The 27,442-nt window shown below is 36.1% G+C and overlaps 1 protein-coding gene and 1 pseudogene across 1 annotated transcript in view; both read left to right on the forward strand.

The window, feature by feature from the left end:
* Positions 1-780: 780 nt before the first annotated feature.
* DPP10 (dipeptidyl peptidase like 10) overlaps positions 781-27,442 on the forward strand; it is a 1,526,588-nt gene continuing 1,499,926 nt past the window's right edge. Inside the window, exon 1 of the mRNA XM_051849637.3 lies at positions 781-1,169. Within this exon, the coding sequence (XP_051705597.1) occupies positions 1,110-1,169 (60 nt within the window). The 5' untranslated portion in view covers positions 781-1,109. The remainder of the gene's footprint in view (positions 1,170-27,442) is intronic.
* LOC149127463 (actin, cytoplasmic 1 pseudogene) overlaps positions 4,348-27,442 on the forward strand; it is a 43,475-nt pseudogene continuing 20,380 nt past the window's right edge.

Here is a 27,442-nt window from a genome sequence, read left to right on the forward strand (position 1 = left end):
CCAGCAGGATATGTTTCTAGCAAGTAAAAGTGTAGATCTTCAAAAAGACATGATACATACACACTCAGTCCTGAGCATGTCAAACATTTATAATAAATATCAGAAAGTAATGTTCTGTACTTGCTAAACATATAAGATCTCCTTATACTGAGTATTATTCATATGAATTTTGGATTACTTTGCCTCTAGAGCCATTTAAAATAGAGTGGTGACTGTATAGGGACTAGTATGAGATCACTACTATTTTGTTCTACATAACAAAAATGTGGCCTCAGGGAAAATGATGCTTAAAAAGAAAGAAAAATAAATGTCATTTTTTTGCTTTGGTACAATATCCAATAATTACAATAACAATTGTGGTTGAAAACTTTTCAAATATACTTTAATGTTTTTCCAAACTTGCAGAAGGGTCAATCTCTTAGCTGGCCATCATTGAAGAAGTTTTTCAATATGCATCATTCCATCACTGTACAGATGTAAAATCTTGAAATTTTTAAACCACCAACAGGTCTTTTCCCAACACTAATGAATGCTTTGATTGCAAATACTACCCATGAGGGAATAAAATTTAGTATCAGAATAAGAATAAATTACATTAAAAGAGAGGAGAAAGAGTGATTGAGGAAGGGGTTGGTGCCTTTTGTGCTGAAAGTGTATAATTTGGAAAGAACCAGAGTTGTTGAGAATGCCCCTTTAAACTGTAGGACTGCAATTGATCTCTGTATATTTTCTGGTATTCGTCCCTTTGAAAGGAGAATGCGAGCCAAAATCATTGGCTGTACTGTGGAGCTGTCACATTTCAGTACTGAAAAGGTACAGTGCAAGTGAATTTAAACAGTCTTTGGCTTTCTATTCTGTATTGCCGAGAGCTTTGGGAATGATGAACCAAGTAAACGCTTTATTTTGGGCTAAGTGAGATACAGATCCCTCCAGCCTGACAGCGTTTCAGCCTCCGGATTGAAGAAGCAGCAGAAACAGAAGCAGCAGAAGCAACAGCAGTAGCAGCAGCAACAGCAGCAGCCCTTGCTGAAAAGTCCAACAGAGGAGACTTGATCTGTACTTCATCCTTGAACTCGCCTGGGATCGTGCACTGTCCAAGGTCCTGAAACATGAACCAAACTGCCAGTGTATCCCATCACATCAAGTGTCAGCCCTCAAAAACAATCAAGGTAGGATCCAGTTTTTATGTCTTCTTCCTGCTTCTGCACATGTATCTTAGTTTGTTTACCTGACACATTACATTGATGTGTTGGTCACTGATGGTGGAGATGTTCTGTTAATTTGTGTTTGAAGTGAAGATTGGATCTCAGTAAAGTGTTTGGCTCTATTTGCATGCATATGTAGACCGAGGAGGATAGTTTCCACTGAACAGCTGTTTTATCCTGATTGATTTTGCTTTTTTGATTGGAAATCTTTCAAGGTACATTTCATGTGTGAAAAACTTTAGTGAGCCTTTGGAAGAGTTTCTAGTTCATGTCAATGTTCTCAGTGGAACTAGTGAAGAATTTTCAGCTGCTGGCTTATTTTTCCAAAGAGAAGTGCATCCCTCATTATTAGTATTGAACTGTTGGTATACTAAAGTGACTATAGTGAGAGAGTGAGAAAGACTAAAGAGAGAGTATAAAACACATGTTCTTGTGTATATCATCATGCAACTTAAAACTGTTGAAATGATCAGAGATGCCATCTATTCAGGTGCTTGTTCTATATTTGAGGCTTTTTGAAAGTATATGATTAAAGGTAATATAACAAGCTCATAGTTTTAATCTTTTATATTTATATTTTTGTTTTTATTTAGGATACTCTTACTTATAAGAATATGTAAAAATAACTGGCACTTTAGTCAAGGTTTACTCTATTTTGCCATCTATTTGAATTGGATTAATTTTTGTGGGGATACTTTTTGTCTTAAGTTAAACTTTTGTATAAAAACTCTGATAACCTACTAGATCATCTTCAGTTACTGCAATCTCTCCCTCACATATAAATGCATATCTTCTGCTGAGATTCCAGAATTTGAGAATGAATTGTTATGATTTGAATTACTGTTTGGCTTTTAACTCAGGTCATTGACATTTTTGTGTAGACTATAATAACAAAAGGAATACAACTTTCAGCAATGTCTCTTATGAACTTGTATGCCCTTTGTCACAGTCCTTCTATGACAAATAGCGCAGAAACTGAACATTTTTTTTCATCTGTTGGCATTTTTAAGCAACAAGATCTTCAGGATACATCAAATGATGCTTAGATACTTACAGTATATAAATGTAAGGAGTTTACTGAAATCTTGTAGGGCCCAAATTCAGATAATTTTCACAACCTCTAATGGCAAAGGGAGAATCTATTTCAGCATTGATTTTCTGTACTGTGTCCAAGTTTAGAAATAAAATGTTGAGCTTTAGGATTTACATTTTTTTCTGCATGTCAGATTCCCACATACATCAATTATATAAGCATACTACCACCAAACAATGACAAATAGTAAATATATGACATTCTACACTGTGATATATAAACTCTAGAAGAAATATATGTTGTAGTCTAAAGTGGAATTGAATTACAGACCCATCACCTACCTTTGAATCTGTCTAGAAAACCATAAAATGACCAGTGGCTTTCTGTTTAAGTGTTGCAGGTGTCAGGAATGAAACATTTATTTGCCCTTTTTCTTTATTGGATAAGCAGAAATGAATGCCATTTTCTGAGATTTAAAATCACTTTCCTTATTAGTACTCTGGAATTGACTGCTCTTAGACAAACTGTGGAGCTGAAAAAATGTTTCTAGTGTAAGGATTTTACATCATCTTGCTGATCTTGCAGATGTTGGTTTTTTATTCTAACAGTAGCCATTGAATTGAAATGAAAGACATCATAAAAATTGGACAACCCACCACTTAGCAATGTATTATATTAATGGCTTAATGAAATAATCTTGAATTGAAGCTCTGGGTGATTTGGTTAATTATACAAGTTAAGTTCTTTTGTGTACCTCTCCTATTGCTCTGGGGAGACTAAGATGCTTGTGATGTTCATAAAGTATATATAGTTTCAAGCATTGAACGATTAAGGGAGTAATTACTTGAGCATTTTCCAATTTGCAACAGTAAAAAGAGATGAGTTGAAAAGCTCTCTTAGTTCAAATTATGTGCTCAATTATGAAACATTTATGGCTTTTGGAATTTATACTAAAAATGGCTATCTATATTTAGGTAATGCATTAGCCTATGAATACAATGCAATAACAACCTAAGGAAAAATCCTAAGATGAAAGGTTTTTTTGGAAAGCTCTAGTGTTTTGGAGTTCTAAAGACTCCTAGAACTTTTGGAACCTTAATTTCAAGGTTGGTTGTTTAGAGGTTTTTTTTTTTTTTTTTTTTTATGAGTCTTAAAGTTACTACCTGACAATTTAAAATAAATCCTCCTCATAGAATTTGTTTGGTCTTCAAATAATAACCCATTTTGTGGATCTGGAAACATTCTATTTCTTACTAGCATGTATATCTCTCAATTTTAGAAATTCTAAAATCTTTAGGGACTTTTTACTCCATAATTCAGTGTAATAACCTCTAGGGAAATTGGTAGCTTGTAAGCATAGTAAATAATGACTATTTCTTCCCTCAATAGTGTCACTACTGCTAAAAAGAATGCAATGCGAGTAAACAAATGAATCACACTAGCTAAAAATAGCTTTAAACAGCAGAAAAGTAAAGAGAAAGAACAAGTGTGTATGTGTGTGTGTGTATGTATATTCCACTTGAAGTTTAAAAGTGGTGTAATCTGCTGCAGATAAAATTCAGCAATTGTTGCCAATGCAAGCTATCAGTCATCAAAGCTGTGTCAGTGTTAGAGAAGGAAAGATGAAGAGGAGTCATAATGAAATAAAATGGTCCATATTATTTGGGTTGCTTGACATTTGTTTTTGTCATTCTGGCCATTCTCCAGCTCAACCAGTTCCTAAAACATTTTTCCTGATGTACTTGGGCAGATATGTTTCTGTAGTCAAAACTGATAAGAGAGACTAAAGGAAGTCAAATAAAGTGCCAAGTGTGTTCTAAGATCACTTTGGACAGAATGCTGAATGCAGTGCACTCATAAAACCTTCACCCATTTCAGAGATTGAAAAGACATAAAGGTTTTCCTGAAATGATTATAAATCTTACCATCAAAAATGAATCTATCACAGTGATATCTATAATGGAAGGTTTTAGGGATTATCTGCAAATGCAAAATACAGATTTAGTCTTAGCATTGTTAAAAACATTATTTATGAAGAATTGTCCCCACCTTAATTTGAAGATCTAAAATCCCAAGTGCTCCAAAATTTGAATTTTTTTGAGTGCTGACATGACACCAAAATTGGAAAAATCCATTCCTGAACTCAGGTGAGATCACAGATGTACTAAGAAATTGCACAAAATTGCTTTTAGAGGATGTATATAAGGTGTGCATGAAACATAAATTAATTTTATGTTTAGACTGAGTTCCCATTTCCAAGCTAACTCATAATGCATATGAAAATATTCCAAAATCTCCTTTATACACCCCCCCCAAATCTGTAACACTTCTACTCCCAAGCATTTTGGATAAGGGATACTCAACATGTGTTGATGAGTTATTATGCTAATAAATACATTCCTTCCCTTAGTACTTCCAGCTCACAGCCTCATCCAAATTTGTAGTATAGGAAACAGGATGTACATGAGCAGGACAAAGAGACTAAAAATCTTATTATGAGTATCTTCTGTTAAGTCCATAAGCTTAGGAGCATGATTGTTAGAAAACAATGTCTATGTTTAGAAAATTAATATTTGGAGTATGACACTGCGATGAATCAGCATGCCGAGTCTGACTTGGAATTGCACCATTGGTATCTGATTATCAATTCCACACCCCAGCTTACAGAATGGATACACATTTGTGTTTCATGGGATAGTTGAAATAGATTACAATTTAGTCTCAAAAAGTAGCTCATAATTAAATATGCAAATTATATTCACAGAACCTAGAAATACAAAGGGTACATAAGGAAAAATTCTACCTCTTTATGTCATCACAAAATGCTAAATAAAAGATCCTCCCAATGTTACTATGGGATCCCAAGTGCAACAAGTAGAACATCCTTCTATATGGTACCTAGTCCTAGAGCTTTTTCCTGATCCTAATGGTATGAACTTTAGTCATAAGGAGAAAAAGAAAGTTCGTTAAATGATTATCTCAACACAAACTTAGAAACACACACACACACACACACACACACGACTTATTGTTGGTGACTGTATAGTTACTTAGTTCATCAGTGAATATTACAGTTCCACTTGGCAAGGAACCAATCTTCCTTCAGTCATAGAAAAGTGGACCAGTATCCTAAGTGGTAAGAAATCAGAAGAATTACAAAAAATTAGAAATGAAAAATTGTGTTTGTGTGTGTGTGATAATTTCTCTCTCCAAGAAATGGTCTATATCTTTAACAGTTCTGACACAGCTTCCTTTTATGCTTCTGGCAAAATCATAGCATGTGACAAACATGAAGAGGACCACAATTTGGAAATTTTGCTGATGACAAATTTATTATGGTCAAGTATTTAAGACTTAAATGATTACAGGACAATTTTATTTCTAATGACTAAAATTTAATTATTATTAAAGGAAGCATTAGAGCCTTTCATTTTTAATTAAATTATATTACATTGGACAGTTTTATATCTTATTAGCGTTTACTCCAAATAAAAGAGAAAATTTCTTTTTGTTTGACATTTATAGTGTTTGAATGACAACTTCTATTTTAAAGAATTATTCTCAGAAATTATATGTTTTAGGTAAATTTGAAAGGACTTAGAAAATATTGAATAGCACTTCAGTATCTCCTTGGAAAAATGATGTATTAATAATTTCTGGACATTCATTTTGGTCAGTTAGTGAAGATATTCATGTTGGTAAATTTGTGATAAAAAAATCACTAGTTGCCACTGAAAAGCCATTATGATTCCATTACGAAGCACGGAAACAACAAGTGAGTGGGGGTGGTTTTCACAGTGTGGCCCTCAGACTAGCAGTCTCAGTATCTTCTTTGAACTCACTAAAAATGCACATTGTTGGGCCCCACCTGGATATGAATTAGGAAAAGCGAGAGTAGGGCTCAGAAGTTTGTGTTTTAACAAACTTACTAGGTGATTCTAATGCATATTCATGTTTCAGAACTACTGTGCTAAAGGACTACACAAGATACATATGGGCTATGGTCCATTTAGAAGAATTGCCCATGTTTGGGTATCACAAGAGCCTGAGCAACTTCAAAATTACACTTATGGTCATTAAATAATATGAATTTTATGCAACCCAAGACCTTATTAGGTTCGTCTCCTTTATCCTTCGCAGGGATTACTTAATACAAAGCCTTTCACACATTTAGCATCAAATCTATATTAGTTGGTTATTAAATGGCTGCTAAGGTCTATCAATTCTAAGAGAGCTTAAATAATTTTTAAGACCTTACTTTACCAGTAATCAGGTTGGAAGCCTTGATTTGTGTTTTACATTCATAATAGATTTCTCAATGAAGTGTTTTATCATTTTGTTTGGCTTTCAATGGTTTGTTGTCTGATTTTGATTTGGAGAAGTCCAGCAATCCTCAACTTTTGATAAGTAGGAAGTATGCTGGACAAATCTCTTTTTTTTGCCAGGTTTATCTAAAATTTATAAAGAAAATAAGCAGGAAGATTACCATAGCCTTTTTCATCTTCATGAATGTTCTTTGACCCTTACGTATATGCCAGGTTGGTAAGGCATTATTGGCAGTAGTATACAAATGGAGAAAATTAATCATATTAACAAATGTTACCATCCATGGACAGACACAGAGTGGTGTTTCTTCAGCAGAATTAGATTTAAGTTAGGTAATACACCATGAAATAGAGGAAATTTGCCTTCTGAGTAGGTTTATTTCTCGGAAATTGTTCATAGCACTCAGATATTTCTTCTAATTTAATTTATATAGCTGTCATTGGGAAGGAAAAGCAAATGCACAGACCCTACCTTACTACTTGCAAATACAAGTGCAAGACAGATTGGATTACTTGTCCTTTAAGGGGCATCCTTACATTGCATTCCAATTCTCCCTACACCACCTGTGAATCATGTGGCCTTGGAGAAAAACAATTAACCCTATTAAGGCTTTTCTCCCCATTAACAGAAGGGTAATAAACTTAAATTATCTTCCAAAACAAAAATGCTATGTAAGAGTTTTGTATTACAATTTGTCCTAGTAGTAATTTTTAAAGGATATGACATTTTCATAGAGAGGTGCATAGTGAGAATCAATTTTTATGACATAAAAGCTGAGGATTTTATTTGCAATTATTATTAACCATAATGATGATAAAAACTCATTTTGAAATCTCCATGGAGCTGAAAAATATCTTCTAATATTGTGGTAACTTCTGCAAGATTCCATCATGGACCTGTACCAGGAAAGTAGAGGAAGAAGGAGATTGGATTCAAATGTCATCTAAAGAACTGATTAATCCAATAAAAATGCAGTTACTCATCCAGTGCTGTTTTATCAAAATGAAAAATACCTGGGTTGCTGCATACATTGTACATGTGGTTGAATTGAGTATAATTTTATCATGGGATGGGTTTGATCTTCTTTCTATCTCTGGATCTCTGGACTTACTGTTTTCTTTCTCTCATCCATTTTCCCACACAATGTTCCTTTTAGCAAACCTCTATTCTTTGAATCTCATGCAGAATTTTCTTGGTGAGATTTTTCAGACTCTAGTATTCAGACAGTTCTGTTATCACCTAATCACGTATGTTCTCACATATCTTTTGTGCATCTTAATAACAGTTGCTTGAGTCATAATCATGTTTGTTCCCATGTTAATGCTCCCCACTGTCTCAAAGAACACTTCAAGGGTCTGTATCTTTCACTTTCCTTAATCATAGTATCTAACCCAATATCTGGTGCATAGAGTGTGCCCAATTAAGATTTTCAGAATTAAAGAATGACCACAAAAGCTGTAAACTCACTTGTTTTTCGACTTTTGAGTTGAAAAAAAAAAAAAATACCAGTTCTCCTAGAACTAACCAGAATTAAACCTTGCACTTTAAATGTAAACAAAATAATAAGGGGCCCAAGGGTTTGTATCAACAGATACGCTGTTCATCCAGAGGATTCGTGATTTGCATTAAGTCAAAAATAGGTCTTGTGTTATGAGCCTGCTTTTATATCAGGATTGAGGAGAGACTATGTCCAAGTATAGACAATCTATGACATTCTGTTTTGGAGCCTGGATTAGCATAGCAGACACAAGTTGCTGCTTATTTTATTGGCAATGACTTTGCAGGGGGACTATTACTCTAGCACTTTAGTGAGGCTCCTTCTCATCAGAAACCTTAATTCTCAAGATGAATCACTGATGCCAGACTGAAAAACACCACTTCTCACACAACTCTGCATTCTAGGATTTTGTCCTAAGAAAAATGGATTCCACTTTATTTTAATGGAAAGTAAACAGCGTGAAAGTGCTTTTTATATTTAATAGATGTTCCCTTACTTGAATGAATTCTGTTGAGAATTATGTAAGGCTAGCACTATGTTCAAGTAAGGGGCAATATGGCAATATTTTTCCTCTATATATATATATATATATATACTCTGAAAGAAATAAAATACATGGAAAGGACAAATCCAGGAACTATCGACTTTGGCTCATGAGTGGACACAGTATAAAATGGACAGAGACTTGGAAATCTTGGAAACACACTTGCTTGCATTTGTTCAATCATTCACTATTTAGAGAGAGAGGATTAAAATCTGAGTCAGGTAAACCTTGTTTTTGAGAAGTACAACATAGAATACAAATTAATGAAGTTATAGTATAAAATAATAAATGCTAATTAGGTAAGTACAATCTTTCAGGGAGGGTGCATTCACAAAGCCTAAACTTGAATCTTACACAGGATTCAGAGAGATAACACACATAGAGAAAACATTCCGAAGTTGAGTAAAGAAGGCAAGACAGCTGTCATTTAACACTTGAGAACACTAGATTATGGTGTACAAGTGATTAGGAGGGGTGGGAGATGTGGTTGAAAGTGTATATGGGGAACTGCACTTTATATTACCTTTCAGAATTTGACTGTACTCCAAGGGCTTAAAGGCAAACAGTGCAAAGATAAGATGTTGAGATCTAAATTGGGAACCAGATCTGTGACTCTGGGAAACATTCCCAAGTCTCATGTTTTCAGGCACAAAGTGAGAATCCTAAGACCTTCCAGGCCCATCTCTCAGGATAAACCAAGGATAAGATGTTTTTATACAGACAGATATTACTAAAGGTAACATAATAAGAACAAAAGATTGGTTCATTAGCTTGATTTAGAAAGGTACCACCCACTTTCTCAAATGCTCATAATAACTTAATAGCCGGCCCTAAAGGCCTTAATTTAGTGGTAACTTTTTAATTCAGAAGAATCTTTTCTGATTAGTGCCAATCATTTAACTGCACCAAAATTTTTAATTTCTCAAAGATAATATTGAGATAACCAATTTCTTGGATGCTGGTTAATGATTTTTCATTATAACAATGCCTAGAGACACATAAATGACCTCTCTTTTAGAACAAAAGAGAACTACAAATTTCAAAGGTGGAGATGGGACAGTTCTTTCTTTCCTAGTTTCCTAAGATATGTGTTGTCTTTAATAAATACATTTCTTTAATGATCTTTTTCCAAGCATGGAAAGGGAAGATTAAAACACACTGGATGTGCTGAGGTTCTACAATCATAAAATTTTTTATGTTTTTTTTTTTTTTTTTTTTTTTTTTTTTTTTTTTTTGTGACATCTTAGTCTACACCCTCATTTTCCAGATAGGAAAACTGAGGATCAGAAAGGAAAACAGGTGATGTCAGAACAACCCCGTTCAACCTTTTAAGCAGGAACTATAATTTTTATCTCTATATCTATTTCTATACCTAGATAAAATTATCATGTAGTACAATCTCACCATTAACACTTTGTACAGCTACAGTGGTTTATTTTCTGTTCTCTACTCCTTGCCCTTAAAGTGATCATGGTCTTTTGATACCTGATGTAAGTTAAATAGCGTGTAGATTCTATTAGTAGAATCTTTTTTTTTTCACTGAGACCATCGAAAATTCTAAGTAAATTGACTGAACAAATAAAAAATAGTAATTTCTCAAAATGATAAGTCCCTTGGCAGAACAATATTTCCAGGGTCATTTAATTTGTTTTCCAAATATTATGACTTAAGATCCAGGCTCCTTTTGCCTTTCTACTTTGCTTTTTCTCAGATTAGTTTCCATCACTGTGATTTCATGATTGCTTTTTTTTCTATAACTGGTCAGCAGAAGTGACAAGTTACAGCATCCAATTGATACACAGGTTTCTCTGTTTCAGTTTCTGTTTACGAAAGGGTCTCACACAAATTTTCCTCCCATTGTTGTTGGCTAGAGCTAAAAACTGCACTAATTCCTTATTTCATTGCTTGAGGATAACCATGGTTAAGTGGAAGAAGTAGAAGACAGGTTATACAAATAAATATGGGGTTCTGTTAGAAACAATCAAGAAAATAAAGTGATTTAGAAGTAGTAAACCAAAAACATGTACTACAGAGAACAACAAAAGTTAATTTGAATGTGATGGGCATATAATACCCACCACCTGTGAGAGGCAGGTAATGGAACAGCTCAGCACTGTTTCAACAAAGTTGTAATAACATAAAATAGATTATCACCTCCTATTGTTTCACAGAAGAGATTTTTCATTACCTTTGATTGATCAAAAGGGCAGAAAGAGAGGAGGCTTGTCTCCTTTGATGTTAAATGAATCAATGACTAATCAATTTTGTACTGTATTTTCTTTTTTTACATGTCATTGGGTTTTCTATTTGGGGAATATGAAAAAAAAATAGTGACATTTCTCATCCAATAATTAAGGTTACTCATGGCTTATCACTCTGACCTCTTCTCTTGTATCCCCAGGGACTTAAAATCCTTAAACCTTTAAATACCCAAATGCCTACAGAGTTAAGTGGTAGCAGGAAGACTATGGTTGGATGAACAACAGTTGAAACTGGTAAAAAGAGAGCATGCCCCAACTAAAGACTCACGAGAGCAAAGCCCATCCCCTCCCTAAAGAAATATTTTGGAGAGGTTTCTATCAAGGCGTGACAGAATATATAGATCACACCCAAAATGATTTTTAGGAGAGCTCAACACCTTTGTTTTGTAATTTCCGGCTATGCAACATCAATAAATCGTGTGTATTTAACTACCAGATGTTGAAAACCAACATATTTATCTCTACCTTTCAGACTTTTCCTTTGACCTCTATACTCAGGTCCTTAATTGTAACTTAGTTGTCTAACAGACATTATTAACCTAATATATTAAAATCAGAACATTTAGTCCTTGCTCCCAACACCTTTCTCTTTCTTAACATAATTAAATGATAATACCTCCATTTATTCACTCAAGACAAAAAAACATGTTTCATCCTTTTCTCTTTAATTTACCATCCAATCCATTGGCAAATCCTGTTCATTCTACTTCCTAATGTATCTCCAGTCTAACCACTTCTCTCTGTTGCAGCAAAATTACCCAATCTGACTGCACACTCACATCCCATCTGAATCAGTGGATTCCTTGTTTCCAGGGTATTTTCCCATAATAAATTTTTTGTTCATCTGCTGAACACTGATTTTAAAATTTTTTCCCTAATAACTTTGCACACCAGATTCAGACCTTAACATTGTTTTTAAAAAATAATTCCAGTTTATTAGCTTTTCCCTGACGACCATGTATCATCAGATCCCTGTTCTCCTGTTCATATTGTGCATCATTCTATTTTCTGACCACTATTCTCAAACCAAACTAACCTTCCTTGTGATCCTAAAACCTGCTCAAGTGTTTGTCATACAAATGTCTTTGTGCTTGATTTTCTATTGCCTAGGAATTCTGTCATTGAACTTCTCATAGCATCTGTCTAATTTCAACTTAAAGAGGACTTTTCTAATGGACTCTGACAATGTAGGCTGTGATCACACTTACACTAGTGATGCAAAATCTTACTAACAGATGGGACAGCGTTCTTGCATTATGCTGATAGTGATGCTCCTGAAGGCTCCAAGTCATAGCAGAGGAAAAGCAATTTTACTCCCCTGAAAACTTTGAGTGTTTGTTTGCTATATTCACTATCAGAGCCATTGTTGATGAGTGCTTCATTATAGAAAAGAATCATCTTTTGGATTTTGCATTTTAACTCTTTTCCTAACAATGTTAATTCAACACATATTTGCTCAATGCACCATAGATGCAATGTTACACAAATGAGGATATCAACAGGTGTAAGACAGAACCAATCTTTAATATGCTTACGCTGTGGCTTCTTTTCTCCACTCTCTTTGGGATGAAGGGAGAGAGAAAGGATAAGTAAGACCACCATAGTAATTGAAAAGTGTCACTACCGAGGTAAGTAGGCTGTGCTGGGGGAGATCCGAGAAGGGGGACTTTACTCCAAACTATGGATGAATTTGAATCTTAGAACTGAGACTTGATGTGTAACAAATTATAATCTTGGTGAAGAATAATGAGGGAAAGTTCCAGATGATGGAATTTATAAAACCACCTAAATAAGTGGGAATCTCATCACCAATGCATTATTGTCAAGCTCATTCTTATCTTGCCATTACCGTTTTTCAGTGCTCATATCAAGATCCAAACATTTCCAGGTAATTTTAAAAATATTTCTAATTCCCAAATGGCTTAGCAATGAAGGAATTTTTTTTCCTATTTATATATGAGGACATCAGTTTTCCCAAGATCACTTAAATTGTAAGATGTGCTCATGTTTGAACCCAGATGAATTTGCCACAAAATTCAAGCTGGTAATTCATGTTTTCTGCTTTCTCTTTGAGTATTCTTTCTTCTCTCTCATCTTCCTCCAAGTTCTGAGGAACTAGTTGCTGATATCCTATGTCAATGAATTTGAAGCTTACAATTTCTCTATGGGAATGTCCTTTGTCCCTCTTTCTTATAGCTGCCTGAAATGCCTTGCCCATAATGTGGGATTAAGTTCACAGGGAATTCCCCTCCTCCCTGAAGATTCTTGCTGCTTCCTTCCCAGCCGCAGGAAGGCTGCTTACTATGTGCTTCACTGTACCTGAAATATACCATTACTTTTTAATGTAGATTTATCTTTTGTAATCATCTATCTTCATACTCTACCTTACCTTATTCACTTTTAAATCCACAGCTGGACTTCAGGCTCCTTGAGGAGAAAACAGTCTCTCAGTTGTCATAGTGACTTTAGTGTCTAGCACTCCACTTAACATGGTACACACAAAGGTTGCCAAATAAATGAGAGAATAAGTGCAATATGGGGAATGATATAGTACTGCTCCAGAATATTCTTCACAATATTCATGTTTCTTTTCATTTGGTAGATAACCACATCACTCTCATTTTGTCAGAAGACATATCAATTTGAGAAAGGTAATGAAATAGATTCTTTAGTTATTTCCCTCCTGAAGACTTTCTTGCCTCTGTGTGTGTGTGTGTGTGTGTGTGTATGAGAGAGAGAGAGAGAGAGGGAGAGAGAGAGAGAGAGATCTTAGTAGAGACAGGAATTAAGTTTTTAAATGTAAATATAGCAGTTGATTTATTTCAAAGCTGTTTCATTAGTGTTTGGCTGAAAAGGTTTTAAAGTTATTTCAAATGTGTAAGAGTTATTTTTTAAGGGTGGTACTTTTCCAAAATAAGAGACTATCTTCTGAATACCTGTTCTGTGCCAGAAACTCTCACACCCATAAATTCTTTTATTTTTTTACCACTTCTCTGTTTAGGAAAGTAGTGGGAAAAAGTATTTTTAACAGACAGTCTTGGTCAAGGTCTTGCATTCATTATCTCTTTTAATATTTCAGAGAAAAGATTACCCATCATTTTATCAAAAATATTAAAGGCTTAGCTTTCTAAGTAAGGAAGAGGTATAACTGGGCCTGCAATCCAGTCTCACCTTGACTTTATAGTTCAAGCCCTGTCTATCAGACCTCAAGGTAATATTGTATACATAATATATCCAACTTAGGGGTTTTTCCTCCTAAAACACATAGGATTATATGAGAAATTGTTATATACTAATAGATTTGTCTTTTCCAAAATCTCAAGATTTTGCAATCATCCCATTTGAGTACTTGTCATTTATTACTAATGGAGATTGTAAGATGAGCCTAGCTGGAAACATCAGAACTGGGAACTCAGAGTTCAGTGAGGCAGAAGACACATTACACAAAGTCTGGAAAGTACATCTAATAGGAATACTAAGTATGACATATAGTATAAGCTGATACCAAAGGAAAGCTTAGGGTCTGTTGGAGAAAGAACTTTCAATAGAAAGGACAAGTCTGCACAAATGTCGATGAACAGTTATTTTAAATCCACATGGACTAGTGACTTCATATCAAAGGCCCAAGGAGAGGACCCTGTTGCAATATTAGTCTAGCTCGGGTAAGAGTAAGCATATTAAGGGCTGGTGCTGTGGCACAGTGAGTTAAAGCCCCGGCCTGCAGAGCTGGCATTTCGTAAGGGCACCAGTTCGCATCCTGGATGTTCCATTTCTGATCCAGCCCTCAGCCATGGCCTGGGGAATCAGTGGAAGATGACCCAGGTGCTTGGGCCCTTGCACCCAAGTGGAAAACACTGAAGAAGCTCCTGGCTCCTGGTTTCTCATCAGCCCAGCTCTGGCTGTTGTGGCCATCTGAGGAGTGAACCAACAGGTAGAAGACCTTTCTCTCTGTCTCTCTCTCCCTCTCTCTCTGTTTCCAATTCTCTCTATAACTCTTTCAAATAAATAAAATAAATTATAAAAAAGAGTAAGCATATTAACAATGGCGATCATGACAGAGATGTGTGCAGCTTTAGTGTTTGCAAAACATTTTAGATATCTTCTTGTGGAATGTGAGCTATAATCCTATAAAACACATCTCCTTCTTACTACTGGAGTATGATGAAATCAAGAAGGAACTATGTGGTGTGAGAATAAGAAAAAAGCAATGTGTCATGAAGTAAACATACACTATGTAGTTTTGTACATTGCAACATATTTTGCAAAGAAAACTGCAAAAGCTAGTATTGTGGCTATCTGGAAAATATTTAAAATTCTGGCCTGAATTTTTCATGGTCAGCAAAATAGGGCAGAGATGAGACAGCTTGTGTTCTGGAGATGATGAGTACAATAGAGCAATGGCACACATGCACCTGGGACCAACTGGGGCAAAGATAGCAAATGGTATTTCATAAGGCACTTGTCCTATTCCTGGCCATCATAGTTATAGTGACCAAGTTTGGATGGCGATAGTACCAGGAAAAAAAACCCAAAAAAACAGAAAAATGTAGAAAACAGTTGATAGCGGTAGAACTATGCTTGCCCAATATAGCTGCATCTTGGAAAAAGATTTGAGAGTTTGTGATGAGTTTATGGAATAGGCCAAGAGAGAGGTCTAAGAATGTAGGTTTGGGTACATACATACAAACTCAGTTCAGTCTTATTGTTCAGATGATGAAAGATGTTGTGTATGTCTTATATGAGTACCTTCACAGACTCTATCAGTTGGAAACAGCTTTTGAGAAGAAGATTGGATAACAAGTACCAAAATACAGTTAGACAAAAGTAATAAATTCCAGTATTCAATAGTGCAGGGGGGCAACACAAAGTCACAATAATGCATCATGTACTGTATGAAGAACAGGAAAAGAGGACTTGTTGGGCTCCAAACCAAAAGAAAAGATAAGATTATGGAAAGGCTAATCGCTTTATTTGATTAGTTTGCACTGTATACATATATTGAAACATGTCACTGTTTTTTTTCCATAAAAATGTGCATGTATTATGTGTGAATAAAATATTTTTAAATAACAAGAAATTATACACACCTTCATCCTCATTTGTTCTAACCAGGATTTCTTAACCTTAGCATCACTGATACATTGGACCAGATTGTTCTTTGTTGTGAAGATGTCCTGTATATGATTGGATGTTGATCAGCCTCCCTGTTCTCTACCCATCAGTAACTCCATTCCTAGTTCAGACAGTGAAGGGGCCTCCAAACATTGTTGAGTGTCCACTTGTTGGCAAAAAGGCAGCTACTGTTGCTGGTGAAAAAGTTCTGGGCTAGGAATGAATGTTTTCATCCTGGCTCAAGGCTTTTGCGAATTGACACCCACAGAAAAGGTCTATCTTTGGGCCTTTCTGATCCTGAGCATGGATGATCCACCCAAAGGACACTTGGAGGATTCAGCATTTATTATCCTTGATTTACAGATGAAGGAATTCAGAGAATCAGAAGTCAACACCCAAATTACATGGAAGACTTAAGGCTTGAAACCCAGTCCTAACATTGTATACCCAATCTTTTTTCTACAATGAATGCTTCTTATCCTGTGCTTTTCAAAGTGCCAAGAATTAGGAATTGAGGGGGTGGTGAAGTGGGTAGCATTTCAGACTGTCCTCCATTTTCAGTCCATCCTTTGGCCTTGACCAAAGTAGCACAGTTATTACCATCCTATGCTGATGAAGGTTAATGCTCCTATTAAAATAATAACAGATAGAATCCTCTGCATTTTTTATGCCTGGTTGGAGCTTCAGAAGACAGAAACAGTTGTTAATCTAGAGAACAGCTCAAAAATATTCCCTATGTGCTATTGGAAATCTGTGTTCATGGTGAAAGCACTGTGAAGCTTCAGGGAGAATTATATTCACCAGTCTGTAAGGGGGAAAGATACAGGGAATGGGACCCAAAAAAGCCATTTCAGCATCCATTCTTGGTCTCTTTCCAGAAAGATTCATCTTTTTGCCTCTGTATTTTGCTCTTCTTGGCTACTTTGAGCTACTCTGGAAGGTTTTTTTTTTATCCTGGCAGAGACTTAACAAATCTCACCCTGTTCTTAAGAATCTCACTCTTCATCTTGATAGCATCTTGTTTGTCAATCTTCAAATCTATATTAATCCAGGAATTTCTCACCCTACCATTTTTCATCAAGTAGAAAACTATCATAGAACTGGAGAAACACAACTTGATCACACATATCTCCCCATTTGCCCATTAGGAAACCTGAAATTCTACATTTTTAGATTGATTTCTTAAATAAAGAGAATTACTTTCTTGGTTATTATGGATGAATTTGAAATTTTTTGCATCTATATATTTGTCAGCCATAGACAAACCATTTATTTCAGGAATGATATATGCTTGTTAACAGTGTGTGCTTTGGAAGCAAACCGTCTTGGTTCTTAGTCCAGTTTGCCACTTACAGCAATATTATTTTAGGCAAGTTTTCAAAAGAAAAGATGCTTTCTTCATCTGTAAGATGGGGAGATAAAGAACTCTTTATTAGAGTTATGGGAATTAAATGACAGGATACATGGAAAGTATTTAAAATACATAATGAAAAACAATCAGTTCTATTGTTACTATTACTTATTTGCTGGGGTCATTATGCATGCATATTACAAATTAAAGAGATCATTGCTAAAAATAAATGTAATATTGAAAGCTATCTGTCAATTATGCAATCATCTCTGAGTCATTGAAGAGGAGGGATTTTAATAAATAGATCAACAAAAATATAACCACATCAAGGAAAATTATATGAAATGGATTATAAAGTATTAAATCACTGACAAGAAAAAAATTCTTGGCCGGCGCCGTGACTCAATAGGCTAATTCTCCGCCTCCGGTGCTGGCACACCGGGTTCTAGATATGGTCAGGGCGCCGGATTCTGTCCCAGTTGCTCCTCTTCCAATCCAGCTCTCTGCTGTGGCCTGGGAGTGCAGTGGAAGATGGTCCAAGTGCTTGGGCCCTGCACCCACATGGGAGACTAGGAGGAAGCACTTGGCTCCTGGCTTTGGATCAGCCCGGCGGCCACTGGGGTGTGAACCAGTGGAAAAAGGAAGACCTTTCTCTCTGTCTCTCTCTCTCACTGTCCACTCTGCCTGTCAAAAAAAAAAATTCTTACTATAATAAATCAGTAGAATCCATATCCAGATATTAGACATTTAAACATGTGATTTACTTTTCTCCCTATTATAAACCCTGTCTGATGTGGATTTGTTGGCTTATAATTGAATTTCAGGCAACTTCTTTGTTACTTCTAGAAGATAAAATATTTCTGAAAGACTGAATTTTGTTTCATGTGTTGGAGGAAATTTTCAAAAAGAAGTATTAATGTCAGTGAAAATTCAACCAACTATTTAATACTTTATACTATACAGTCAGCAATTTACTGAAATAAGTAATTGTTGACCATTTGTTTTATTATTATTATAATTTAAAGATTTATTTAGTTGTCTGAAAGGCAGAGCTCCAAACTGCGAGAGGCAGAGACAGAAAAGGAGAAGTCTTCCATTTGAGAGGTCACTACCTATGTGGTCACAATGTCCAGGGCTGGGCCAGACAGAAGCCAGGAGCCAGAAGCTCCATCCGTGTCTCCCATGTGGGTGTGAAGGGACCCAAGCACTTGGGCCATTTTCCACTGTTCTCCCAGGTGCATAAGCAGTGAGCTGGATCAGAAAGAGAGCAGCAATGATTCAAACCAGTGCCCATATGGGATGCGGGTGCTGCAAGTGGTAGCTTAACCCTCTACGCCACAGTGCTAACCCATTTATGATATTATGAATCTGAGTGTTAGGAGATTACTCTAGGCAGATCACAGCTATCTTTACTTAATGAGGTAATTCTAGAAATATTAAGGAAAGTGTAGCACAGAATGAGTTAAATAAATGTAGAATGAATGTTGAAGATATTCAGCTCCCAATGCTTACTGTGTTAGTCTGTTTTCTTCTGCTTTAATAAAACACCAAAGATTGAGTAATCTATAAAGAAAAGATATTAATTTGGCTTATGATTCTGGAAGTTGGGTAGTCCAAGGCTGTGGTGTTGGTGTCTGGTGAAGCCTTGGAGCTATGACATAACATTGTGGAAAGGCAAGCAAACAAAGACCTAATCACTTTATCATCCATTGTTGCCATTCTTACAATATGTTTTCAGTATAAAATCGTCTTAACAGTTTTTTTTCCTATTTTTGTATGCCACTTAGTATAAGACATTACAATGTCACATTACATTACAATGTCATGTTAATAAAGCCACATATTCTTTTTCTTGAATAATAGTAAAGAGAATTACATCTTGCTGTCATCAGACTTACTACTGTCCTTTCCTCTTGGGGAGGCTACTTGGCAGACATATCCTGTGTAATGATATGTTAATCCTTGGTGGACATGAAAAGAGGGAGTACAACGTTTAGGCCATTCTCATTTCCTAATACCCTCTTATGAACCACCTATCAAGATATTTTAAACTAAGGAGTATACCTTCTATCTTCTCCTGAAGATTATAAGCAGTAATGTGATGGGAAGAATCATGAGGATATGACAGAAATTAGAGTTATTTTCTGACAATTATGTTGCAACAAATATGCTTAGGATGACTATTTATTCATTTGTTCTAGGAGCATATGTTTTCATTAAATTTATTATTTAAAAAAAATATGTACTTGTGAAACCTAAGCAGAAGCTCAGTGCTAATAAACATCAGATCTTTTTTTGTGTGTTTTGGTATAGTACTGACTCTTTACAATCTACAACCATTTTGCATGTAATTTAAGATGAGCTGATGTACCTGGGGGGTAACTCAACCACATTTTCCCTACAGAAAAAGCTCTTTTGCCTGAACTGCAGTAATTTTGAATATATAATGACTTAGATGTGCCTATTATAACCGCATAGTTAAAAAGCAAAGAACAGCTGAGCAAATTCAAAATTTAAACAGGTTAACACAAGGTGTACATTTAAACTACTTTAAACAACTTAAATCACTATTTCATGGAAAATATAGAACACTGCATTACTCTTAGCTACTCACTACAGAACAATTTTCTTTTAGGTCCTTCTTTTTGTACTGTAAGTTTTGTAGCTTAATATGTGTTACTTTTATATATGAAACTAATAAAGATGCATATTTTCAATAAATGCCAGCCTTTCACTAAATCAGATTGCCTATTCCTTTAATTAGTCCAAATTAGCTATTATGTTTCTTTCCAAACAAATGCATCTTTACGTCAATTAAATGAGAGTTTTTGATGAAATGTTCCCTAACAGAGAGTAAGTAATTGAGATATAATTGTTTGTGGATGAAAAATAACTGCCACTTTCATGGTAAATGTGAGTTTAATGCAGATGATTTCCATGATTATGATGTGGTTTATGCTGCTTTTTATACCACTGTTTGGAAGCATTCATAGTACCAGTTGAGGCAAAATCATCTTAATGTTTGTTTTAGTGCTTGGCAACAAATACAGTCTATAAAATATGTAGTACTTAATATTAAAAGCTCATGCCAGATTGTAACATAAAGATTTTATTCAATCTTTTCAAAGGCATCAATGTAAAGCTTCATCTGAATGAGTTCTCACTTAGCATTTGGGTTTCTTGTGATTTTTCAGCAGGTGGGCCCTCGTGAAGGCAGGAGCTCTGTCTCTCCTGCCCCCCCAACACCCATGAGCTTGTCTCATTCCTTTTTCTAAGAGGTTCAGGGTTCTCCTTGAGCCATCTTTGTGGGAATGAGAAATGAAGAGAGGTGCCAAGCCTGCAAATTCTCCCCTCCTTCTGTTGGTTTACCTGAAGAAAATTTTGTTTATCAACATCACATTTTCCCCCTAAAGCTGCCTTTATATAAGATTTGATTACTACCTTCACCCCCAACCCCACCCACCCCGCCTCTCCTACACATGGCCTCATCCCCAATTATGATCAGGTTCCTCTTAACATCAGATAGTACAGTTCTTTATCATAGTACATTACACCTCTGAAGAAATAGAATCTAGAATGACTTGAGAAAGACATGATCAGATATTGTTTTGCTGATGCTGAGAGCTGTTGAAGAGGAGAAAAACATTTTCTTTCATGTTGGTCAGATATCTACAGTTAAAAGCCACCTTGGCTTATACTTCCTTTTTTTAAAAATGCTATGGTGTTCAAGGCTGGCACCGCGGCTCAACAGGCTAATCCTCCGCCTTGCGGCGCCAGCACACCGGGTTCTAGTCCCGGTCGGGGCGCTGGATTCTGTCCCGGTTGCCCCTCTTCCAGGCCAGCTCTCTGCTGTGGCCAGGGAGTGCAGTGGAGGATGGCCCAAGTCCTTGGGCCCTGTACCCCATGGGAGACCAGGAGAAGCCCCTGGCTCCTGCCATTGGATCAGCGCAGTGTGCCAGCCACAGCACGCTGGCCGCGGCGGCCATTGGAGGGTGAACCAACGGCAAAAAGGAAGACCTTCCTCTCTCTCTCTCTCTATCACTGTCCACTCTGCCTGTCAAAAAAAAAAAAAAATGTTATGGTGTTCAATTTCATCATCCATAAAGTGGAGAAGTTAAAACAACATAGGTAAGTTTCTGGTACATACTAAATATAATAGAAGACAATGTCAACATTTAGATCTCAGAAAAATGGAAAAAGAAAGAGGATGAAAGAGAGAAAGGGCAATGAACTGGTTTGGTGGTTAGGAGCTAAAAGATTCTAATCCTCTATGATGAGACCTGGACCAGCTGAGATGGGGTGTTCCTCCTCACAAATCAAAAGGAAGTGGTGCAGTATTTATCCAGATTAATCACAGCCAAGAACACACTGAACTAGAACAGAATGTGCTGATGTCAGGAGCAGGCGTTACCAGGATTATCAATGCAAACAGGTTTTTCTAGAACAGACCATTATCCGGCAATATTCAGCAATTTTCTCCTTTTTTAAATACATTTTTAATCTTAGATTAGTTTTATATTAACAGGTTGCAAAGAGTTTTCCTGTACTCCAGTTCAGTTTCCCTTCTTGTTAATATTTTATGCTATGCTAGTAAATTTGTAATAATGATGAGTCTCACATTCATGTTATTTTAAAATTTTTAATTAATTTTTGATTAATATGTAATAATTGTACATTTTGTAGGGTATTATGCCATATTTCAACATGTATATAGCCTAAATTGATGAAATCAAAAAACTGGCATTTCCATTTCCTTTTTTTTTTTTTTTCTGTTTGGAGACTACTGACTCCTATCTTCCAATTCTTTATACTGTATGTATTACACTATATGTTACATCATAGTTTCCTGATGTGCTATGGATCAGTTGAATTTATTGCTTCTATCAAATTACATTTTGGTACTCCTTATCCAAACTTCCTCTAACCAACCTCCAAAATTCTTCGGAGCCTCCAGTATTCACTGTTTAAGTTCAGATTCCCTTTTAAAATCTTCCATTTATGAGAGAGAACATGCAGTATTATTCTTCTGGGACTGGTTTATTTCCAGTCACATAATATCCCCGGTTTCATCTATTTTGCTGCAAATGTCAGGATTTCACGTTTTAAGTAGCCAAATACTACTTAATTATGTACCTATACCTAATTTTCTTTATCTATTCATTCTTTGTTGAATGCTTTGGTTGATTGAATATACTAACTGTTGCAAAGAATGCTTCAACAAACATGGGAATGTAGGTATCTCTTTGATAGGCCAATTTCATTTCTCTAGATATGGATTCAAAAGAAGTATAGCTACTATTAACTAAACACCACAGTTTATTCAGTCCTTAAATTGAATAGAGTCATTTTTCTGTTTTGGAATTCGGTCCAAGATACAACATTACATTTAGTCATTAGTCCCTTAGCCTCTCTGAACAGTGACAGTTTTTAGAATTTCCTTGTTTTTGTTGAACTTGTCAGATTAGAGAGAGGACTGGTCAGTTATTTTGTAGAATGTTGCCCTTTTTTTTTTTGCCAGGCAGAGTTAGACAGTGAGAGAAAGAGACAGAGAGAGAGTTATAGACAGTGAGAGAGAGACAGAGAGAAAGATCTTCCTTCCGTTGGTTCACTCACCAAATGGCCGCGACGGCCGGGGCTACGCCGATCCAAAGCCAGGAGCCAGGTACTTCTTCCTGGTTTCCCATGTGGGTTCAGGGGCCCAAGCACTCCGTCCATCCTCCACTGCCTTCCCAGGCCACAGCAGAGAGCTGGACTGGAAGAGGAGCAACCAGGACTAGAACCCGGGGTGCCAGTGCCTCAAGCAGATTAGCCAAGTGAGCCACAGCGCTGGCCTAGAATGTCCCTCAAATTGTGTTTTTTTGAAGTTTTTCTCATAATTAGACTGATATTTTGGGAAAACTTTAGTCATATTTTAGCAAAGATCTGTGCTATCCACATGACTTACCAACTGATGTTGTCCACCTTAGTCACCTGGATAACATAGTGTTTTAGGTTTCTACACTATAATAACACTCTTTTGCCCCTACTTCTCACACCACTAATGAGTTGTGGAGTTATTCTTCATATATCTGAATGGGGGTGGAATTATGTATACAAATTATTTGAAATTCTATTCAGAGATTTGTTTTTTTCTCTCCCCTTACCATATTGAGTTATCTATTCATCTATTTCTATCACTATCACTATGAAATAACAGCCATTTGTTTTATACTTTATATTATAAACCAATTTTATTTTATTTATTCTGTTGTTCAAATCATTCAAACTGTGGGCACTGAGGACACTTTCCTGTTGGTTTGTGTGTGCCCTTGGCATATACCGGTTTTTTGGTTTTTGTTTTTTATTCACTGAGTATTTTCTTAGTTTCTTACATCACAAAATGTTACAGGCTTGTGGTATATTTTCCCCATCCTGGCTCCAGAAGTAACCATTTCTCCAGAGACTCTTTTTCTTTTCATTAGATAATGGTTTTCAACCCAAGGGCAGGATGCTGTGAATACTGGGTGTGCCAGTTACTACAGGGATGACATTATGCAATCTACCTCCTCAGCAGACAGAACTAAGAAATGTATGTGTGTATCCAAACACATGCATTTACACAGATCTGCAATTATTTCTATATCTCTCCATCTGTAACTATGTTTAGCATTTAAACTTGAGTTCATCCTGAGGTTTCCAACTCAAATAATGTACCACAGGCATCAGTCTAACTTTTCACATTTGCATGGGTATAGCTTCGCTCCAGACATCATTTGACTATTTAGTTCTTTCTGTGTCCAGGTATATATACACATGCAGGGTTTCAGGATTGCTAATTTGCATTTCCCTTGAGAAACAACTTTACCAACCAGAGTACGGTGCTTATGCAAAGTTCTTTTTATCTTTGGTCTGATACTTTCTGGTCATTTCCAAAGTTATTCAGGCCAATATTTCTTTAACTCATCCTCTTCAGTCAGGTTCTGTTACACATTTATCTTCCAGTTGGAATTTATTCTGTAATCTTAAAATCTACTAGTTATTTTTTAAATTTATATTCATTAAGATTCATTCCTTGTTCTATAAAGTTCTATTAGTTTTTTTAAAAGATTTATTTATTTTACTTGAAAGTCACAGGTACACACAAGGAGAAGGAGAGGCAGAGAGAGAGAGAGAGAGAGAGAGAGAGAGAGGGGGAGAGAGAGAGGTCTTCCATCCACTGGTTCACTCCCCAATTGACCGCAATGGCCGGAGCTGTGCTGATCCAAAGCCAGGAGCCAGGAGCTTCTTCTGGATCTCTCATGTGGGTGCAGGGTCCCAAGGACTTGGGCCTTCATCTCGTGCTTTCCCATAGAAGAAAGCTGGATCAGAATTAGAGCAGCTAGGACTCAACCCAGCGCCCATATGTGATGCTGTCACTGCAGGTAGTGGCTTTACCTGCTACGCCACAGTGCCAGCCCCAGTTCTATTGGTTTTGACAACTGCGGTGTCACATAGCCAATGCTACAATACTATATATAGTAATTTCACTGCCATACAAATATTTCCTGTGCTTAATTTAGTCAATGGTCTCCCTCCCAAATCCCTTGAAATATCTGATCAATTTACCGTTTTTTTTTTTTTTTTACTTTTCTGTAATATTTAGTGTTTAACCTTTTCAGATAGGCTTCTTTCACTTAATAATATGTTTTTAAGATTCACACATGTTTTAAGAGTGAATTAATAGGCCGGTGCAGCGGCTCACTAGGCTAATGCTCCGCCTTGCGGCGCTGGCACACCAGGTTCTAGTCCCGGTCGGGGAGCCGGATTCTGTCCCGGTTGCCCCTCTTCCAGGCCAGCTCTCTGCTGTGGCCAGGGAGTGCAGTGGAGGATGGCCCAAGTCCTTGGGCCCTGCACCCCATGGGAGACCAGGAGAAGCCCCTGGCTCCTGCCATTGGATCAGCGCAGTGCGCCAGCCGCAGCGCACTGGCCGCGGCGGCCATTGGAGGGTGAACCAACGGCAAAGGAAGACCTTTCTCTCTGTCTCTCTCTCTCACTGTCCACTCTGCCTGTCAAAAAAAAAAAAAAATCTTTCTGTCATTCTTTCACATAAATAAATCTTATAAGGAAAAAAAAAGAGTGAATTAATAACACATTCTATATTATTGCTGAATGGTATTCTTTGTAGATATATTAGTTTGTCTATCTATTCCCCTGTTGGCTACCACCTTGGTTGCTTTCAGTTTTATGTGAACATGAACAAAATAGCTAAAAATTTTCATAGGCAAATTTTTGTGTGAACATTAATCCTAATAATTTTTGTAAATACCTAGGATTGAAACAGGTGAGAGACATGGTAAGTCCATATTCTACTTTATAAGGAGTCAAAAAACTGTTTTCAAAAGTGGCTGTACCATTTTTGATTTGATTAGCCACAAATGAGAATGATTCACAATCAGTACTGATATTGTCAAGGATGTTTCTTTGTTTTTGTTTTGGATTTCAGCTATTTTAATAAACAAGTTGTGATATCTTATTACTTTAATTTGTAATTACCCAATGTAAATGTTAAACAGTTTTTCAAGGATGTATTTTCTGTTTAAAAACTTATTTGGTGAGGACTATACTCAGTTCTTTTTCCCACTTTTATTTGGATTATTTGTGTTCCTATTTGTGATTTTCTAACAACTTATTTCAGATACACATCCTTCAGTAGATATGTGATTTGCAAACATTTTCTGTCAGACCATGGCTTGTTTTTTTGTTCTTTTAATAGTCTCCTTCTCAGAGAAAATGTTACTAATTTTTTTATTTTACTTTTATTCTTCTTATATCTACAACTGTATCCTCGGCTATACAGCATCCTCCTACTTATTTTAAATTATATTCAATTCTGTTTTAAATAATCATCTAGTGTATTACATTTAAAAGAACTGCTCGTACAGCTTGAAATCTGTTTTTCCCATTCTGCCTAAAATGTCATTTGCACCTGTCAGAATTGCCACTAAGCCCAAGTTCACTCATCTAAGACAGGAGAGGAGGTGTCAGAGCAGGGGGAAACCTATTGTACTCTGTGTGAAGCACATCAACCTGGGTGTTGGACTCAGGAACCTTGACTTTAATTCTTCTCATGACATTTTCTGGTTGTGTGACTGCAGGAATGTTAACTGGCTTTTCTGAATCTTAGTTTTCTTACCTGAAAAATGAGAATGGTATTACCCACCTGTATCAAGATGCTTTTGGAAGGAAACAAATAAGTGCTTAGCACAAAGACAGACATTGGGCAAGCACTGAATGAATGTTGTATTCTGTGCCATATTTTTTTTCAACCTGTGCTAGTTTGCCTTCCTCTGCTCTTGAGTGTTCATCCACCCATTTTTATCACAATGCAGGATTTTCTACTTTGAGGACATTTTCTACACTTTTCTGCATTGCAACTCTTTGACTGTGTTGAAAACATGACTTCCACGCTCCCAGCAATTGGCTGCTCTAGTGCACCCTGATGTCTAGATCACAAGGTTCTTGATCGGGTTCAATAGCATTGTTAGAAAACTACCCACTGGCAAAACCTCTGTTCTCTCCCCTCATGTCCAATCTCTCACTAAGTCCTGTCGATTTTATTATACAAGATCTTTATGAATTGAAGTTGGACAGAAAAACTTAATATTGTTAAGGTGATGATTTTCCTCAAATTAATCTAACATTTAATGAAGCTCCAATGTGATTTTTGTGGATCTAAAAAGCTTATTCTAAAATTTGTTTGGAAGAGAATATGCTTGAGAATAGTCAAGAAATGTTCCAAAGCATTGTATAAAGCCATAATAATTAAGGCAATCTGAAACTGACTGTGTTTTATCAAAAGTAAATGATAGAAAGCATAGTCATACATGCGTATGTAAAATATACATGTGTATAATATGTATGTGTGCCCAAATAACAAATTATACATAATTATAGTGTAATATATATCATATGCTTGTACATATTGTAATTATATACTATAATTGTAGTGTACCAATTGTCAGGTAAAGAACGGATCATGCAGAAAAATCTGCGTTGCACAATAGTTAGGAGCACAGGCACTGACACATGGTTTGAGTCCTGGCTCTGTCACTTCCCACTTGTGTAATCTTAGGCAGGATATTTAATTTGGGGAA

This window comes from Oryctolagus cuniculus, chromosome 3, assembly GCF_051225735.1.
Source record: "Oryctolagus cuniculus isolate XC-2025 breed Fujian yellow rabbit chromosome 3, ASM5122573v1, whole genome shotgun sequence".
Lineage (NCBI taxonomy): Eukaryota > Metazoa > Chordata > Mammalia > Lagomorpha > Leporidae > Oryctolagus > Oryctolagus cuniculus.